The 20,914-nt window shown below is 40.5% G+C and overlaps 1 protein-coding gene across 1 annotated transcript in view; it reads right to left on the bottom strand.

The window, feature by feature from the left end:
• Positions 1–1,150: 1,150 nt before the first annotated feature.
• The window catches only part of MCHR2 (melanin concentrating hormone receptor 2), a 47,327-nt gene continuing 27,563 nt past the window's right edge, over positions 1,151–20,914 (bottom strand). The window contains 5 exon segments of the mRNA XM_088840475.1: positions 1,151–1,324; positions 3,327–3,397; positions 8,314–8,630; positions 13,235–13,354; positions 16,315–16,509. Of these exon segments, the coding sequence (XP_088696601.1) occupies positions 1,151–1,324; positions 3,327–3,397; positions 8,314–8,630; positions 13,235–13,354; positions 16,315–16,509 (877 nt within the window).

The raw sequence follows: 20,914 nt of genomic DNA, 5'->3' as shown, positions 1-20,914 counted from the left end.
TATATATAATTACGGCTGATTCATGTTGTATGGCAGAAACCAACATAAAATTGTAAAGCAATTTTTCACCAGGTAAAAAATAAACAAAATTTAAAAAAGAAATATAAAAAATAAAATTGGTATAAAGAAAAAAATAGAACTGCCACATGATCCATCAGTCCCACTTCTGAGTACATATCCGAAAAAGAGAAGTGCTCAGTATTAATTAAATTTATTAGCAAAAGATAGATATTTGCTTTGAAGTTTTTCAGAGAGGTTAGCAAATGTATTCAGTTTTGTAAGTTAAGGAAAGCACCCCACTTTATTTAAGATGCTACAGAAACAACTGTATTCTCAGTAGAAATCAGGCAGTATTTTAGAAAATTTTTTTGCTTTTGATTAGGGGGTGACTTTATACTTTTAAATAGGATTTTGATAGAAGAGAATACCTTCAAAGCTGTATCCCAGAATTGCATTCCTAATAATAGTGTGATGAAACCCAGGATAGCTTTTCATCCTCAAGAAATGCAAAGCTTTATTTTCAGGATGTACTGTTAAGATTTTCAGTTGTTAAGGTAGCAAGTGCTTGTGGCTTTGTTGCTATAGAAATATAATTTATTTCAAAATTATTTACATTTTTTCCCCTCAAACTTGTGCCTGAAAAAAGTAAAGCATTTTATGAGGTGTTTAAATCAATTTTGATCCTTTTATATGATTTATTTATGTGTTTGGATTGAGTATTTATTAGCAGTGAGGAAATCACTTGGTGGAGAATTCTTTCATTGAGTAATAGAGATGAGCACATGTAATCTTAGAAGAAAATGCATCAAATGTTGATTGTCAAGCTTGTTTTTTTCCCTCAACTTTGTGATGTGCATTTTCCCATGTCAGCGTTTCTGATGGAGTGCAGTATATACTAGTAACGTGAACACTTACTATTATATTTTAGTCTCCCAAAAGCACATCAATGGCACAGTTTACTAATCCATTGAATTTCATCTTAATTTTGTTTACTTATTTATTTATTCTTGGCTGTGCTAGGTCTTCGTTGCTGTGTGGGCTTTTCTGTAGCTGCAGCGAGTGGAGGTTACTCTCTAGTTGTGGTGTGTGGGTTCAGGAGTTGCGGTTCCCAGTCTCTGGAGCACAGGCTCAATAGTTGTAGCACATAGGCTTAGTTGCTCCCATGCTTGTGGGATTGTCCCGAACTAGGAATAGAGCCAGTGTCTCCTGTATTGGCAGGCGTACTGTTTACCACCGAGCCACCGGTCATGCCCTTCCACTGTAATTTAGAGTTGAGAAATTGCTGTAGATTGTTTTCTGGTTCACCCAAGAAGGTAGAGTTGATCTGCAGGAAACAGGAGGCACTGGATATCCAGTCCTTGAGACTGGGTGATGTCTTAGGCAATTACAAATGTTTTCATTTCATTGGAGCCCAGCATGGGGGTAAATTGTTCTGTAAATGTTGTTGTTTAGTTGTTAAGTCTATTGAAACCCCATGGACTGTAGCCAACCAAGTTCCTTTATACGTGAGATTTCCCAGGCAAGAATACTGGAGTGGATTGCCATTTCCTTCTTCAGGGATTTTCCTGACCCAGGGATCGAACCTGCCTTTCCTGCGTTAGCAGGAGGATTCTTTACCACTGAGCTGCTAGGGGAAGCCCCTCTGTAATTGCATATTAAGTGATAAATTCGCAAACACCAGAAATCAAAATACCAATTTAGCCTAGTGTTTTGCATGGACTATATCTGTGTCTGAGCTAATAGCTGAAAGGGCAAATGAAACAATTTGCTGCTATCCCATTTGGGTGAAGTCAGAAAGGAGTTATAGCTGTAGGCTTAACCTTAGGTGAGGGAGGAGGCTACCTATAGAAGGAACCAAATTCTTGGCATAGAGAGGTGTCAACAAAAAATGGGATATTAAAAGAAGATAGTGTTAAATTTTATATTTTGCTCTGGGCTCATTCCATTGAGCTCTTTGAAGTAAATGGAAAATTAATCTTTGCCTTCCTGACAAGAAGTCCAAAGCAATCAGGAAGACTTGGATATTTTTTTAAAAAGTGTACAACTTCTAAAACAATTCAATCCCGTCTTAATATACTCACTGAAACCTCAGCAATTTGTTAAGGCCATTTGGTATGGATTTTTCCTTACTAGTTCTAAGAAAATCTCAGGGCTGGTTTCTGTCTGCTCACATTAGGTACAGGTCTCTGGGCACACACTGGACTGTGTTAAAAACAGTTTGATCTAACTGAGGTTCATTTGATAGTCTCTAAAATATCTTTCAGGTCCAAGGTTCCATGATCACTGTGACATCATACCTTTTAAAAGGTAAGATTACTATACAGTAATTCCTGGGATGTCAAATGTAATGCAAGTGCCTAGATTTCTGAGACTCTGGTGTGATGAGTGCCTTCAGACAGCAATATTTATAACATATTTACTAATTATTAAATCTTTACCAATTCTTCATTGTTTGTTCAGGAGAAACTATGTTAAGGAAATATGAAATATTTTTACATGAGAAAATATTAAGGATAGAAGCGACAAACTAGAAATAAATTGATATACAAGCAATTTTTATTCACTGATTTGTATTAATCAAAATTTAAATGAGTCACCTAAAATTGAATAAGTATGGAGGAGGGACACAGTTATGAGTTTACATAATGACGAATACCTAAATATTAATTAGATAAATGAAACTGATCATTGATTTCTCTTAAAAGTAAACATGTATACATATCATGAGCACAAATACAAAATACACAGAAAAATCTGTCAGACCACCTCTGCCAATCTACATGTATATGTTTATGCATAGAAAAGCTATATAAAGGCAGAAAAATAAATTTAATAGTCACACTTTTTCTTTTATACTTTGATTAAGTGCTAACTTTTTTTTATAAAACTCTTAATAAATTTAAATTAAAATAATTCACTGATCACTTTATATATTGGACTTATGTGAGGCATGTTGAAAATGTTATTAGAAAAATGTCTGTTGGTTTAAAGCCATTTACATTTTTAGAATCATATTTTCCATATTAAAAAGACAATGGAGGTAAACTTTTCCATTGCTTTTCAATTATCAAATAATAACTTCTGTTTATGGTGACAGACCCTGTTTATTTATAAGTCCTATTGTTTTGGGTCTTCAGATGTCAGGGTTATTCACTGAACCCTGATTACTTGGAGAATCGAGAATGAAGGTTCCAGGAATTGTAGCCACAACACAGCTTTTGATGGAAACTATAAAAGAACACCCAGCCTGTGTGTGTGGCTCTCTAGATCTCAGTTACAGAACTGAAATATCTCAGATAGGACCTGTCTCAGTTTGTAGTTCTCACGCTGTTTATACAACCTTTCATCCAGATATGCATTTGGATATTACCTTGTTCCAAAATGGTCTCTAAAAGATCTAGAACCAAGTACATTGGGTTAAAAGTCATTTGTCTTGATAACTGAGATATAAAAGTGGAGATCAGGTTATTAAAAATCTGGTTTCCATGACTCTTTTATACTAAGGGCTGATAATTGTTAAAAATCAGCATCAGTTTTAAATGGCCATGGAGCAAGCAGTTTTAAGTATTTAGACAAAGGAGGTGGGCTTACAGATTCAGCCCCAAATAAAATAAAATATTTACCTTTGTTGAGAGTGTTGGCTTTAAAAGCCTTTTTTCTTACTATATCAAAGGGCATATGTTATACAAATCAAAAAAGGAAAATACAGACATAATGCATATCTATGAGATTAAAAGCTAATTACTTTCTTAGTCTTGACCAAATACACACTCTAACCTAAAGAGAATGTGCCTGAGTGGGGTTAATATACTGAAAAGTGAAAGTGAGTGTCACTCAGTTGTGTCCGACTCTTTGCAATCCCATGGACTGTAGCCTGCCAGGCTTCTGTCTCCATGGAATTTTCCAGGCAAGAATACTGGAGTGGGCTGCCATTCCTTTCTCCAGGGGATTTTCCCGACCTAGGAATCGAACTAGGGTCTCCTGCACTGCAGGAAGATTCTTTACTGTCTGAGCCTCTGCTGCTGCTGCTGCTAAGTCGCTTCAGTCGTGTCTGACTCTGTGTGACCCCATAGACGGCAGCCCACCAGGCTCTGCCATCCCTGGGATTCTCCAGGCAAGAACACTGGAGTGGGTTGCCATTTCCTTCTCCAATGCATGAAAGTGAAAAGTGAAAGTGAAGTCACTCAGTCGTATCCGACTTCGCGACCCCATGGACTGCAGCCTACCAGGCTCCTCCACCCATGGGATTTTCCAGGCAAGAGTACTGGAGTGGGTTGCCATTGCCTTCTCTGGTCTGAGCCACTAGGGAAGCCCAAATATAATGCAGATGCTGGTTTCTATCACTTGTAGATAAGAGAACAAAGCTAAATGCAAAATAATATGCATAAACTTATTTCTTTAAGACTATGAATCATTTCTTTCCAACTTAGTTCTTTTCCTGTAGGGGTGTTCAGTTCAGTTCAGTTCAGTTCAGTCGCTTAGTCATGTCCGACTCTCTGCGACCCCATGAACCACAGCATGCCAGGCCTCCCTGTCCATCACCAACTCCCGGAGTTCACTCAAACTCATGTCCATCGAGTCGGTGATGCCATCCAGCCATCTCATTCTCTGTTGTCCCCGTCTCCTCATACCCCCAATCCCTCCTAGCATCAGACTCTTTTCCAGTGAGTCAACTCGTCACATGAGGTGGCCAAAGTATTGGAGTTTCAGCTTTAGCATAAGTCCTTCCAATGAACACCTAGGATTGATCTCCTTTAGAATGGACTGGTTGGATCTCCTTGGAGTCCAAGGGATTCTCAAGAGTCTTTTCCAACACCACAGTTCAAAAGCATCAATTCTTCGGCGATCAGCTTTCTTCACAGTCCAACTCTCACATCCATACATGACCATGGGAAAAACCATAGCCTTGACTAGACGGACCTTGGTTGGCAAAGTAATGTCTCTGCTTTTTAATATGCTATCTAGGCTGGTCATAACTTTCCTTCCAAGCAGTAAGCGTCTTTTAATTTCATGGCTGCAATCAGCATCTGCAGTGATTTTGGAGCCCCCCAAAATAAAGTCTGACACTGTTTCCACTGTTTCCCCATCTATTTCCCATGAAGTGATGGGACCAGATGCCATGATCTTTGTTTTCTGAATGTTGAGCTTCAAGCCTACCTTTTCACTCTCCTCTTTCACTTTCATCAAGAGGCCTTTGAGTTCCTCTTCACTTTCTGCCATAAGGGTGGTGTCATCTGCATATCTGAGGTTATTGATATTTCTCCCGGCAATCTTGATTCCAGCTTGTGCTTCTTCCAGCCCAGCGTTCCTCATGATGTACTCTGCATATAAGTTAAATAAGCAGGGTGACAATATACAACCTTGACGTACTCCTTTTCCTATTTGGAACCAGTCTGTTGTTCCATGTCCAGTTCTAACTGTTGCTTCCTGACCTGCATACAGGTTTCTCAAGAGGCAGGTCAGGTGGTCTGGGATTCCCATCTCTTTCAGAATATTCCACAGTTTATTGTGATCGACACAGTCAAAGGCTTTGGCATAGTCAATGAAGCAGAAATAGATATTTTTCTGGAACTCTCTTGCTTTCTCTATGATCCAGTTTTGTTGGCAATTTGATCTCTGGTGCCTCTGCCTTTTCTAAAACCTGATTGAACATCTGGAAGTTCACGATTCACATATTGCTGAAGCCTAGCTTGGAGAATTTTGAGCCTGACTTTACTAGAGTGTGAGATGAGTGCAATTGTGCGGTAGTTTGAGCATTCTTTGGCATTGCCTTTCTTTGGGATTGGGATGAAGACTGACCTTTTCCAGTCCTGTGACCATTGCTGAGTTTTCCAATTTTGCTGGCATATTGAGTGCAGCACTTTCACAGCATCATCTTTCAGGATTTGAAATAGCTCAATTGGAATTCCATCATCTCCACTAGCTTTGTTCGTTATGATGCTCTCTAAGGCCCACTTGACTTCACATTCCAAGATGTCTGGTTCCAGGTGGGTGATCATGCCATTGTGATTATCTTCATCGTGAAGAACTTTTTTGTACAGTTCTTCTGTAGGGGTGTAGGAGAAATCAAAAAACCTAACAATGAAACCCAATTATTGTCTCTCTCCAAGATGATGGGTATAGGTTGCCAAGGGGTGCAGTAAGAAGAAACAGGTAGACCTGGGTGTCAGTCTAGCTCTCATGTGCTGTGCAGTGTTACAACCACTGCTTAACCTTTCTGAGCCTTAGTAAACTGAGGTAATATTTAACCTCACAGGTGTGTCACATGTAATCTTACATGTTAGGGTTTTCCAGGTGGTGCAAGTGGTAAAGACCCTTCCTGTCAATGCAGGAGATACAAGAGATGTGGATTTGATCCCTGGGTCGGGAATATCCTAGAGGAAGGGTCTGCAACCTACTCCAGTATTCTTGCCTGGAGAATCCCATGGACAGAGGAGCTTGGCAGGCTATAGTTCATAGGGTCGCAAAGAGTTGGATACAACTGAAGTGACTTAGCACAGATGCAATCTTATTTGTTATATGTATTCATTACATGCTTATGGTCATGCTAACAAGCAGGGCTGATTATTGAAGGCATTAGATTAGACCATATGAAATAGACATTTTTATAGATTTAAAAAATGGCCAAATTTCAGATCTCATTGTAAGGTGCTCCCCTCTTAGGAACCTCAAGGGCACTGTTACAGTGAGGCCATAGTGTACACGGCAAGGTCAGTTTCCTTGGTGAGTTTTCACTTGATGATCAGGGATGGCCATATTCATCAGTTATTAGTTTATAAGGTACTGGCAATAACATTCACAGGCATGGAACTCCGGTCTCTTTGACTATCACACTTCCTAATGTCTACTGCTGCTGCTGCTAAGTCACTTCAGTCATGTCCGACTCTGTGTGACCCCATAGACGGAAGCCCACCAGGCTCCCCTGTCCCTGGGATTCTCCAGGCAAGAACACTGAAGTGGGTTGCCATTTCCTTCTCCAATGTGTGAAAGTGGAAAGTGAAAAGTGAAAGTGAAGTCGCTCAGTCGTGTCTGACCCTTAGCGACCCCATGGACTGCAGCCTACCAGGCTCCTCCATCCATGGGATTTTCTAGGCAAGAGTGCTGGAGTGGCTTGCCATTGCTTCTCCTAATGTCTACACAGACAAATATTTTATGTGTCACTAAGGACTGATGCTAAAGCTGAAACTCCAATACTTTGGCCACCTCATACGACGAGTTGACTCACTGGAAAAGACTCTGATGCTGGGAGGGATTTGGGGGCGGGAGGAGATGGGGACGACAGAGAATGAGATGGCTGGATGGCATCACCGACTCGATGGACATGAGTTTGAGTGAACTCCAGGAGTTGGTGATGGACAGGGAGGCCTGGCGTGCTGTGATTCATGGGGTCGCAAAGAGTCAGACACGACTGAGCGACTGAACTGAACTGAACTGAACTGATGGTTAGCATATTAAACGCACTGCATTTGAGTGCTTAAAGCACTGTTTCTGAGTCGCAGGGACACAAGAATCATGGACCACAAGCACACTGTTTAGCCTGCTCTTTATAATAATACCAATAACACAGGTAAGCCTGTCTAGACCTTTTTTCTATTTTTAAAAAAAATTTTAATTGGAGAATAATTGCTTTACAGTATTGTGTTGGCTTCTGCCATACAACAACATGAATCAGCCACAAGTACACATATGTCCCTTCCCTCCTGAACCTCTCTTGCCATCCGCACCCCCATCCCACCCCTCTAGGTTGTCACAGAGCACCAGGTTAAGCTCCCTGTGCCCATACAGCAACTTTCCACTAGCTAGCTATTTTACACACAGTAGTATGTCAGTGCTACTCTCTTAATTCGTCCTACCCTCTCCTTCCCTGGCTGTATCCAAAGTCTGTTCTTTACATCTGTGTCTCTACTCCTGCTGTGCAAATAGGTTCAACAGTACCTTAAAAAACTAGGAATAAAACTACCATATGATCCAGCAATCTCACTACTGGGCATATACCCTAAGAAAACCATAGCTGAAAAAGACACATGTACGCCAGTGTTCACAGCAGCACTATTAACAATAGCTAGGACATAGAACCAAACGAGATGTTCATCAGCAGATGAATGGATAAAGAAATTGTGGTACACAGATACAATGGAATATTACTCAGTCATAAAAAGGATGCATTTGAGTCAGTTCTAGTGAGGTGGATGGAGCTGGAGTCTGTTATACAGAGTGCAGTAAGTCAGAAAGAGAAAAACAAGTTTTGTATATTAACACATATATATGGAATCTAAAAAAATGGTACTGTCTAGACTTTTATGATCCATGTACTCTCCTCAAAGCTCTGTTTCAAGATGTTTTCCATATTGTTTTCCTTCTCAGTCACTCTCCTTTGCACTTGAGACAGGTGTTTCTGGAAATTTCCACTCAGCAGGATGTAGAGAAAAGGGTTGATGCTACTGCTGGCATAGCTGAGACAAATGGAGAGGTAATATCTCAGATAGAAAGCCAGTGAGGGCTGCTCCACCTGTAAGTTCACCAGTTGTATCACATGATAGGTGGCAGCACTCAGGATAAAGATTGCCACCAGCGTCAGTACCATCATGGTCAGCTTCATCACTCTCTGCCTTGGAACACTGGGATTGTAGCTGTAGAGGAAAAGTTTGGAAAGACAGAACATAACCATAGAAATTATGGGCAATGATTTCCCAGAACTCTTTGGACAGTCCATAATAGCTCTGCAGTGAAATGCAAAGCTCATTTTTCTTCCTACTTATTCAGAGTGCTGTAAAAATACCCTTTTTCATCCCATTAAAAATTTCCCTGATTTTCCAAAGCTGGAGAATTTTGAGAAACAAAATAAATAACATAGGACTTGATTATAATCAAAAGTATCAAATAAAAATGCACGAATCTAATTAATATAAATAATTGAATAATATGTGGGAGAAAAGACAAATCTTCTTTACAGAAAAATTCCAAATAATATATATATAGATATTCTCCTTTCCAGGAGTCCAAGGTTAATTCTCACCCTCCTTCTTTTACCTTTGAGGGTAGACTATTCTTAATGACTCATTTTCAAATAATAGAATAGAGGAAGAGATAAATACTAATTTTGTATCAGAGAAGCCTGGCAAATACTACCTTAACCAGGTGATCAAGATTAACATCAACAGAGCTATCGTGCAGTTATCACACACCCCCTGACATGTTGTGAGGAGACTTCTCCTAAAATACATAACTAAAGTCTAATCGTGATACACTATCAGTCAAACCCAGATTGGGGGACCTACAGGATACCTACTCAAGTACTTAAGATTATCAAGATTATGAAAAACAAGGAAAGACCAGAGGAGACAACTAAATGCAGTGTAATCTCCTGGATTGAGTCTTTTATTTTTTTAAATCAAATAATCCAATTTTATTTATTTTTTTTTCAAGTTGAACAGACTAAATTTCTTTAAAGAAACTTACTTATACTCCAGAGTCCTTTAAAAACTTAATAGCATTTATACATTGAAGGTATTTGATTTTCTTGTAACTAGCACTTCAAATGCAACAAGCATTTGAAGCAACAAGCATTTGACCCAACAAGTAAAACTTCCTACAGTTCATAACTTTTATAAATAAAATAAATTAAATGTACAGTGAATAAGTTCTCTGAAATATTTCAATATTTCTGCAGGTTTAGTAATATCGTAAAATACATTTCAACTAAAATTCACAAGTCTAAAAACCTGTTAGGCATTTTTAGGCATTTTAAGATGGAAATGAAGACCAATGTTACATCGTAATATGCCAATTACAAATAGTACTTCAAATAGCAAATACTACAGTTTGTCCCAAACTTTAAAAACTATTCATGAACTCAACACTGAACTATTGATGGCTATGAGAATTGTTTCCTAGCCTTTTTGAAAATTTCAACCTATTTACGTTTAAGGTAATTATTGATAAGTACGATCCCGTAGCCATTTTCTTTATTGCTTTGGGTTCAAGTTTATACACTCTGTGTTTCCTGTCTATAGAAGATCCTTTAGCATTTGTTGGAGAGCTGGTTTGGTGATGCTGAATTCCCTCAGCTTTTGCTTGTCTGTAAAGCTTTTGATTTCTCCTTCATATTTGAATGAGATCCTTGCTGGATATAGTAATCTGGGCTGTAGGGTATTTTCTTTCATCACTTTAAGTATGTCTTGGCACTCCCTTCTGGCCTGAAGAGTTTCTGTTGAAAGATCAGCTGTTATCCTTATGGGAATCCCCTTATGTGTTATTTGCTGCTTTTCCCTTGCTGCTTTTAATATTTGTTCTTTGTGTTTGATCTTTGTTAATTTGATTAATATGTGTCTTGGAGTATTTCGCCTTGGGTTTATCCTATTGGGGACTCTCTGGGTTTCTTGGACTTGGGTGATTATTTCTTTCCCCATTTTAGGGAAGTTTTCAACTATTATCTCCTCAAATATTCTCTCATGGTCTTTCTTTTTGTCTTCTTCTTCTGGGACTCCTATGATTCGAATGTTGGAGCGTTTAACATTGTCCCAGAGGTCTCTAATATTGTCCTCATTTCTTTTAATTCGTTTTTCTTTTTTCCTCTCTGTTTCATTTATTTCTACAATTCTATCTTTTAGTTCGCTTACCCTGTCTTCTGCCTCTGTTATTCTACTGTTTGTTCCCTCCAGAGTGTTTCTGATCTCATCTATTGCATTATTCATTGTATACTGACTCTTTTTTATTTCGTCTAAGTCCTTATTAAATCTTTCTTCCATCTTCTCAATCCTTTTCTCCAGGTTATTTATCTGTAACTCCATTTTGCTTTCAAGATTTTGAATCATTTTCACCATCAAAATTTGAAATTCTTTATCAGGTAGATTCCCTATATCTTCTTCTTTTGTTTGTGTTGGTGGGCAATTATCTTGTTCCATTACTTGCTGGGTATTTCTCTGCCTCTTCATCTTGCTTATACTGCTTTGCTTGGGGTGGCCTTTCCCTCTTCTTGCAGTTTGTGGAGTTCTCTTTATTATGTCGTTTCTTCGCTGTGTGTGGGGTTGGACGGGTGATTGTCCGGGTTCCCTGGTTAGGGAAGCATGTGTCAGTCTTCTGGTGGGTGGAGCTGGATTTCTTCTCTCTCCTTTAGAAAACAATGGGCTGCTTTTCTGGGAGCCTGATGTCCTCTGCCAGTATTCAGAAGTTGTTTTGTGGACTTGACTCCACGTTCAAATGTTCTTTTGATGAATTTGTGGGGGAGAAAGTGGTCTTGCCATCTTATCCGTCCGCCATCTTGTTCCTTCCTCCCCAGAACACTGGATTCTTATATTCCACTTGGTCGTGGAGTATCTCTTCCCAGCTGCTCCAGCAAGGCGCAGCCGCTGTACCTTACCTTGGACGAGGCCTCAAGGCCGCCCCTCCTGCTTTGAATGTGGATCAGCTCCTCTCGGCCCTCCGGTGCCCAAGCAGCCACCGCCTCCTGGACGTGGTACAGCTCCTCTCGGCCACCGCCCTAAGCCTGGGCGCGGGGTAGCTCATCTCAGCCACGATTCTGCATGTGGTCGGTTGCGCCGGAGCCGGGCATCTCCCGCGTCTGCGCCTGGATTGAGTCTTAGAGCAGAAAGAGGACTTTAATGGTAAAACTGGTGCAGTTCAATACAGAGTAGAGTTTAGTTAATTGTAGTATACCAATGCCATTTTCTTTGTTTTGACAAATGCATCATGGTAAGATGTTAAAGGGGAAACTGGGTGAGGACTATATGGAAACCCTCTGTACTATTTTTGCAACTTTTCTGTAAATTTAAATTTATTCTAAAATTTAAAAATACTTAAAAATTTCAAATTTTGTCCTGTTCTGTCATATTTAGACATTTCATAGAGACTTCTCTGGGACATGACTGAAACAGATGAATAAACCTGGAGAATATTATAAAATAAAAGCATGGTAGCTGAAAGTCATTCTAAGATAGTGATTCTTCTGCAGCTCATCAGAGTAGGCACCGTTATTCCTCTAACTTATTGCATCTGAAGGATAACTGGACAATATGAACTTTGTTTCATAAGATGCTCTTAACATTTCTGAGAAAAGTGTTAGGAGCAAAGTGAATTGATTTGGAGAACTGTTTTAAAAGAGCTTGAGTATCCTCTCCAGCTGTCAATGTCATAATATTCCATATGCTTCCATTTCAACTTTTCACCAACTCAGCTCCCCATGATACATTTAGAAACTATTTTTTTTCCCTGTAACTGTGGCTGCTTCCTGTTCCCATTCTAAATGAACTACTTTTAAAATAATATAATATATCCAAAGAATTTAAAGAAGTCAATAAAAATGTCATGGGCCAATAGACCACCTAAACCTCTGGTACCAGATTCTGCCACAAATTTTGACTAATGGTGGTAAAATTGTTCACATATTCCTTTTTTAAAAAAATCTTCACCATGTTATGTATCATGTATAGGGAAACCCAGCAACTTGTCTTTTCAAAAGAAATGCGATGATATATTCTAAAGACAAATTTTAATAATGAACTTTAACCTAACATATAATCACTGACTCATTTGAACAACTTGATATATACAATTTCAGTGGAAAATAATTTAGATTTATTAATGTAACTTTAGAGATAAGTTTATTTAAAGGTAGACTTCCCCAGTGGTTCAGTGGTAAAGAATCCACCTGCCATTGCAGGAGATGTAGGTTTGATCCCTGGGTTGGGAAGATCTCCTGAAGAAGGAAATGGCAACCTACTCCAGTATTCTTACCTGGAAAATTCCATGGACAGAAGATCCTTTAAAGATCCTTCCTAAGTTTATTGTCTTTAGGTAAGATTTTGGCTTTATTTGGTCCTAACTGACTTTATTCTAAGTTTTCAAATATTAATGAAATCTTGCTTCTCTACACTAAAAACATCACAAAAATGAAAAGGCTATTAATTATACACAATATCTAGGATCTTTACATATATACACAACTCTGCAAAATGTACAAATAAAACATTTAAATAACAGTGCTGATGACAAATATACATTTTTATGAAACCATTACATCATTAATTTCAATATTTATCACTGAGAGATCCTCAAATCTCAGAACATTACTTATTTTCTGCTTCAGAACATGACTTATTTTCTGAAAATGCCTTATATAGACATTACTGCCCATATGTCTGAACTTGGCAAGTTTCAAGTGACTGTTGCTGAAGTTTCTTTTGTAGATATCTTAGATTTCTGAATTTTTCTTTTAACAAATAAGGCATACACTTACCGTCTGGCATCCTTATTCTGTTGATATATGTCCCAAGTATAGCATAAAATTAAAATATAGCACATCAAAATCAAGGGCAAAGGGAAAAATAAACTTGTTATCATCAAATACAGAGTATATCTATAAAATGAGAGAGAGGACATGACTGTTACATTCACAATGCTAGAACTGACTTTCACGGTTTATGATTCTCTGATTTTTCAGGGCCCAGAATAACAGTGCTTGGAGCAAAAGTTAAGGATCTCTGGGTCCTTTCACATCCAGAGGTGTGAAGTTATGCTTTTCATTATTCATAGACAATGACTCTTCCCTCACCAGCCCTTCTCAGCAGCCAACGCTACTGAGTATAGAACTAGTGAGCGTGCTTATTATTGTTATTATGTTTAGTGTTATTAACAACAAGAGGCCACAAGTGGCATTTGTTCTGTAGCAGGTGCTGTTCTGGGTGCTTTATTTATTTTAACCCACTGAATCTGTGCATCCCCATGAATATAATGCCAGTAACTTCTTCATGTTGCAGAAGAGGAAACTAAGGCACAGGTTACTAGCTGAGTAAATCAGGTGGCTTGCCTAAGGTTCCTCACATAGTAAGTGGCAGAGGTGAGATTTGAAACCAGTGGTAACTGAGGCTCCAGATGGCCCCTCAATGGGCACCCAGGAGGTGGGCGTGCATGCTTACTTGCTCAGTCTTTCTTACTCCTGTGACAGCATACACTGTAGCCTGCCAGGCTCCTCTGTCCGCGGGATTCTCCAGTCAAGATTACTGGAGTGGGCTGCCATTCCCTTCTCCAGGGGAATCTTCTCTACCTAAGGATTGAACCCAGGTCTCCTGCAGATTCTTCATCTTCTGAGCCACCAGGGAAGCCCCAGGAGGACCTGTTGTCACATCAGCTATGATTTCCCTCTTCTCCACCAGGAAGAGCTCTTGTGGGCGCCAGCTCCGTTTCTGCATAGACACCAGGTGTCTTTCCTGGCAGAACTCTGGTGTACTGTGCTGTATGCTGTGCTTAGTTGCTGAGTCATGTCCAGCTCTTTGTGACCCCATGGATTGTAGCCCTCCAGGCTCCTCTGTCCATACTGCAGGCAAGAATACTGGAGTGGGTTGCCATGCCCTCCTCCAGGGGATCTTCCTGACCCAGGGATCAAACTCAGGTCTTCCATATTACAGGCAGATTCTTTACCATCTGAGCCACCAGGGAAGCCCAAGAACACTGGAAGTGGATAACCTATCCCTTTTCCAGGGGATCTTCCCGACCCAGGAATTGAACAGCGTCTCCTGCATTGCAGGCGGATTCTTTACTAGCTGAGCTACCAGGGAGGCCCTGGAAGAAGGCAACCTGGATTGGGTGGGTGTGGACCGGGTGGCAGAGAAAGAGCCCTGGGACCACAGGGCTTCTGAACATAGCACACTAGTCCCAGCCTTTTGTTCATCTTGAGGACTTAATTCTGAACGAAACAATAGAGCCTGAAAACTCAGAATGTCTCTTACCATAACCAACATTAAGGAGCAGAAACAGCTGTAGATGCAAAATAGTTAGTCTTTGTTTATTTGACACAGGCCGAAGTCTTGTAGTCATATGGTGAGCTTCAGGTTCTGCCCTCCTTTTAGACAGGTGGGGCCCAGGTTAATCTGTCAGCCCACCATGATTAAACATCACTTTACCTTGAGATGGGCTGATGGTTTCTGTCTGTGAGTGGAGCCAGTGCTGGTGTGAGAAAAAGCAAATAAACAATCATGGTATTAATTTCACTGTTGCATTCCTCTGGAAATGTCTTGCTGCTGGATTCTTGGCCTTGTCAGGCCTCTGGCTCCATTCCTCTTGGGCTGTGTGATGCAGAAATGACTTGTCTATTTGACATGTGATGGTATGGGAAAAGGGAATCTGCCAGACCGACTTGCCATAATGTATGTAAAATGCACCAGCACAATACCTGGCCCTTAGCAGGAGATCGCAACGTTTTAGTTAGGGATTCCAAATGCTCTGTTGAAATTTTCAACTAGAAAAATTTTGACCTGGGTTCGATCCCTAGTCTAGGAAAATCCCACATACTTTGAAGCAACTAAGCCTGCTAGCCTCAACTACCAAGCCCTTGTGCGTCTAGAGCCCATGCTCCTCAAGGAGAAGCCACTGCAATGAGAAGCCTGTGCACCGCACCTATAGAGTAGCCCCCGCTCTCTGCAACTAAAGAAAGACCGTGTGCAGCGACAAAGACCCAGCACAGCCAAAAATAAATACACAAATCAATAAAAAATTAAAACATAAGACGTACCTGTGTTGGTTGTTGTATTGGTTTCCTAGAACTGCCTGTAACAAATTACCACACACTGGATGGCTTAAAATGACAGAAGTTTGTCTCTCAGTTCTATAAGCTGGAAGTCTTAAATCAAGGCGTTGGCAGAGTTGTTCCTTTTTGAAGTTTTGAGCATGTGATCTCCCAGCCTCCCTGGAATTTTATGGTCATGCCTGGTGTTCCTGGCTTACAGACACATCACGCCAATCCCTGCCTCTGTCTTCACCTGAATGCTCTCTGTGTGTCTCTGTAGATCTTCCTCTCCTTGGCAGGCCTCAGTCATTGTATTTAGGGCCCACCCTAATCCAGTAAGACGTCATCTCAAATTGATCATATCTGCAAAGACCCCATTTCTATGTAAGATCATATCCACAAGTGCTGAGAATTAGGACTCGGATAGATCTTTTCCAGGGACCCAGCCAAACTCCAGCTGCACGTTGACAAGGACTGAGTCTCAGAACTCCAGACCCTTTTGTGATGCCTGCCTGTCCCTTGATTGCTGTGTTCCCACTGAAACTGGCTTCCATGGATCTTTAAAATGCATATTTAAATATAGTTGCACCCATTGAGGTTATATGATTAAGTACAAATTTTTTTTCCTAAAGGTTACCCTATCCTTAAACATCAAACTATCGACTTGATGGTGGGAAACAGAGAACTTAAGTGGAGAGACTGGCCCGGAGAGGCTCCCCAAGGACACTCCGTGTGGCTGCTCACGTGTTCACAAGGAAGATGAAGCACTTCACAACTTAATTCAACTCTATTTTTCTTAAGTTTTAACAACCTACCAGAGTACATCATGAGGGGATGTTAAATCAAAAGCACAACTCTCAGCGCCGTCTTTAAATTTGATGACCTTCGAGTAGACCCAGACAGGCAACACCAGAATGAAGGAAGCTGCCCAGAGGCCCAGATTGATGCAGATTGTCTTGTACCTGGTTCTCCAGCTTGTCAGTTGAAATGGCTGGACGAGAGCCAAGTACCTGCAAAGTCAGTGGAGAAGGGTTTGGGAACAATCAATAAAAGCACTGAGCTCCAAGGATGAAAAGTTCATGACAAGAGTAAATTATTAGTATTATGATCCTCCCTGAAGCACACCTCTATCAGGGTGAAGGAAAGTTATATTTTTTAAGAGCTGGCCGGTACTTGTAGAGAAAACAATTCTTGACCCTGTAAGTCTGAATAAACCACTCACTGATACACAGCAGTCACTTCCATAAAGACCCTGAAAATGGTACATTGCTATGCAAACGTTTTTAGGTTTGCTGACCCTTTTATATTTATTTATTTGGCTCTGCTGGGTTTTACTTGTGGTTTTAGTTGTGGCAAATGGGATGTGGCATGCAAGATCTTTAGCTGCGGCATCCGAAATCCTCAATTGCAGCATGTGGGATCTAGTTCCCTGACTAGGGATCAAACCCTGGCCCCCTGTGTTGGGACCATGGAGTCTTATCCACTGGGACCACCAGGGAAGTCCCACAACCTTTTTCTTTACAAAGGTGCTTCCCTTGTGCAGGAGGCTCTGGAAAACTGTCTCTGATGGAGGATAGGGAGATTCCCTCCAGATGGGAATGGCCTACTTCCCAGGAGGGTGTACGGATATAGGGCAGGAAGGAGGCTGGTGGGAGGATCCCCAGCAGCATGAGGCTCGGGCACCCAGGACAGACATCCTGCTTAGATGGCGTTAGAATCAGGGCCAAAGGCTCTTAGAGGTTCAGGTCACAGAACTAACAGTGAGAATAATCAAACATGACTAGTACAGACAATGCAAATTCCTCAGAGAACTGAGGCTTGAGGCCGATGGGGGTGCGGAAATGGACTAATTTCATGGGGAAAGGGTTCTATTTTTCTTTTATTCCCCCCATTTTGATCCAGAAAAAAAGATAATCATTAATTAGACTTGAAAATCCTGATAGAGCAAACATGTTTGGTCCTCCAGCAAATCCAAGAATAATTTTTCAGAGACAAGTTAAAGCATGAAAAAGAGAGCTCAGATCCAGAGGAGGGGATTTGAGAAAGCACAGTTTTGAGGGGGCTGGAGGCTGTAGGAAAGCAGGATTAGTGGACATTCAATAAATGTGAAATATGGTCTATGGTCCATTAATTTTCTCCAAGATTTTGTGGAGCTACTTAATGAAGATTTATGAAAATGGGAAAGTCTCTGTTTCCTCGCTTTTCAATTTTGCACTCAGTTAAGGGAGCCCTCGGCATGCAGGGACAGGCTGTGGCCCCGGGTACCTCAGCCACCCCTCCTTCCCCACACTGCACCTGCGTTACCAGTCACCTGTCGCTAAGGAGACGAAGTCCCCTCCCCTCCCTGCTGAGGAAAGGAATGGGTAGTGATTGTACAGCATCTTTCTGTCTGGGATTAAAGACAATGGAGTCATGGCATCAATGGGTTAGGGGATCGTCTCTGATGAAATTCCCAGCTGAAAACCCTTCAATGACTTTTCTTTGCCTTTCAGATAAAATTCAGAATTCTCACCATGACCCTTTAGGTCTTTTTCCACCTGGCCTTCCTGTCACTCAGGCTGAAGTTTGTGCTCATCTCTGGTCTTCCCTCTAGCTCTGTGTCTTTCAGTACCAGGTACCTGCTATTCAGCCCATCTGGCTGGACCTGCCTCTAGTTTCTCTTTTCTTCTGATCCCCATTAGGTCTCCCTCTTGGAGAAGCTTCCCTGACCACTCACTCTATACGAGGGCCCATGACTATAAATTTGGATATTAGGGGACTCTACTTTTCCTTCCTAGGATGTATCATTGTGTGGAGATATTAATACACATTTACCCATGTGACTTTTCACAGAATGTCTGTCTACACCTCTGGAATGGAAGCATCATGAAGGCAGGAGCCTTGGCTATTAGTTTAGTGCTGCTGCATCTCATGTGTCTTGCACAGTTCCTGGCATATGGTCCATGCTCAATAAATATTTGTTAAATAAATGAATAGGGAATTTTGGCTTCTATTTACTGACTTGGTTGTTGTTCCAGAAAATTTAATTAAAAAAGTAACCACTAACAAAAGTCTAGGTAGCTTTTACCTGGAGGCAAATATTTTTAATATTTTGGGTGTCTAAAAATTTTTTCATATGGCTTTAAAGGTAGGAACCCACTATTAAAATATTTCACATACTTGTAATTATTAACTAATCAGAGAAAGGAAAATGAAAGAGTTTGGGGAAATACTTGATATTTATGGTCTACTAAATTAGAGATCAAACCAGTCAACTCTAAAGGAAGTCAACCGTGAATATCCATTGGAAGGACTGATGCTGAAGCTGAAGCTCCAACACTTTGGCCACCTGATGCAAAGAGCTGACTCATTGGAAAAGACACTGATGCTTGGGAAAAATTGAGGGCAGGAGGAGGAGAGGAGAGAGGACAAGATGGTTGGTTAGCATTACTGACTCAATGGATGTGAGTTTAAATGAACTCCAGGGGATGGTTAATGACAGGCAAGCCTGGCGTGCTGCAGTCCATAGGGTCACAAAGAGTTGGACATGGACTTAGGGACTGAACAAGTTGAAAATTAAAATAAATTTTAAATAATACAACATACTGATGCACTGACAGTTTTGGTATTACAGAGAAAACTTCATTTCTGTTTTACAAAATTACACATTTTCTTGAATTTTTATGAATTTAGTAGAGTTAGAACTACAAGAAATTCCAGAGGCTGGGAAAAAAGTTCAGTGTTACAAAATCTTCATTTGTCTCTGGCTATGTGATCCTCTGGGAGAAAGATAAAGGCCTGAGTGTCTTTATTTGAAAGTAAAATTTTAGCATTTTGTGGCCATAAGGTTAAAAAAAATACATGCTATTCAATTGTGTAAGATACACACACACACATATACACACTCAGAAAAACCCTGTGAAGATTAGGAAATGTTCTGTGGTCTGTTCTAAGCAGACAATGTGCTTTCACTTTATTTGCACAAGAGGTTTACAGAAGAGGTTCAGTTCCCCCTCTTAAAAGAAAAAGCCAATACTCTTCTGCCTTCATGGTATGTACGTGGTATGAAGAAGCTTTTATTCTGCTGAGAATGGGATCACAACAGTGAGGCTTGTATTTTAAGCTGCTTCTCTGCAGTGGTTCCTGCCCTGCGCAGGGCCCTGGCCTTGGTGTTGGAACCCTAAACTTACCAGGCTTTATTCCACACACTGTGAGATTTGGTGGCATCAGCTGAACTAACCAGATATACCTACCTAGCAAAGATTAAAAAATGTGATGTTAATTATAAGTTGAGAAGTATACTCTACATATTTTGAGAATTCTTTTATAGAAAAGCAGCAGGATTAAAAAATGCATTAAACATTACCATCATTATTCATGCTTGAATAATAATGATCCAGCAAATTTGATTTATATGAACTCTGCTATTCTTTTGTTCAGCCATCTGATGAACTGCTCATCACTTTCCAACCCTAAAAGGCCCTGTTGGAAGGATAAAAGAGGCAGAGCTCAAGAAAGAGACCTCCATGGACTCAGAGAAATTTAAGACTAATGTTCATTCATTCATAATAGCGTTTGAGTGCCCATATGCCAGGCACTGTTACACAGGCACTTGAAATGTACTAGTGATCAAAGACCCTGCTTTTGTGTAATTCACATTCGATGTGTGGGGAAAGCTAGACAATAAACAACACACACTAATCTCTGTATACCAAGGAAATTAAAATCTGTAATATGTTTAAAGCAAGAGAGAAATAAAAAGTAGATCAGAGCAAGAGGGACTAAGTGTGCTGGGTTGGGACTGGGGTGGAAAGAAGGTGGATGGAGATTTTACATGGGTTTTTCTCTGAGTGGGCATATTACTGTTGTGCTTTTTACTGTTTTCTTCAGGATTTGTTTCTGTTTGGGGCATACTGCTAAGACCTGGTGTGAAAGTCCATACCATCTATATGCCACAGGGAACATCCTAACATCCTAGCTCACATGCTTCCTCAAAGAAGCCAGATGGTGAGGTAGTTGCCAGCTAGCTACCTGCCGTCTCTAGAGTTGGACAGCCTGGCTCTGAACTAGGCTTCACCACTTATTGCCTCCACAAACATCTCACCATCACCATCATCTCCTTGAGTAACATTAGCTTACGAGTTTGTTAAACATGGCTATGACATGTTCTGGGATTGTTGTTTAGTTGCTAAGTCAGGTCCAACTCTTGGCAACCCCATGGACTGCAGCAGTCCAGGCTTCCCTGTCCTTCACTATCTCCCCAAGTTTGCTCAAATTCATATCCATTGAGCTGGTGATACAATCTAATCATCTCATCTTCTGTTGTTCCCTTCTCCGTTTGCCTTCAGTCAACGTTCTGGGATTTGTCTGGTGATGTAAAATGGCAGCATTTGCATTAATTGATCCTAACAGTGAGAGCAAAGGATGGTCTTCTTG

This window comes from Moschus berezovskii, chromosome 10 (genome assembly GCF_049115385.1).
Source record: "Moschus berezovskii isolate FMDL1 chromosome 10, NW_MosBer_1.0, whole genome shotgun sequence".
NCBI classification, from domain to species: domain Eukaryota; kingdom Metazoa; phylum Chordata; class Mammalia; order Artiodactyla; family Moschidae; genus Moschus; species Moschus berezovskii.
The sequence above is the reverse complement of the archived record's forward strand: the minus strand, read 5'-3'. Positions and strand labels throughout refer to the sequence as shown.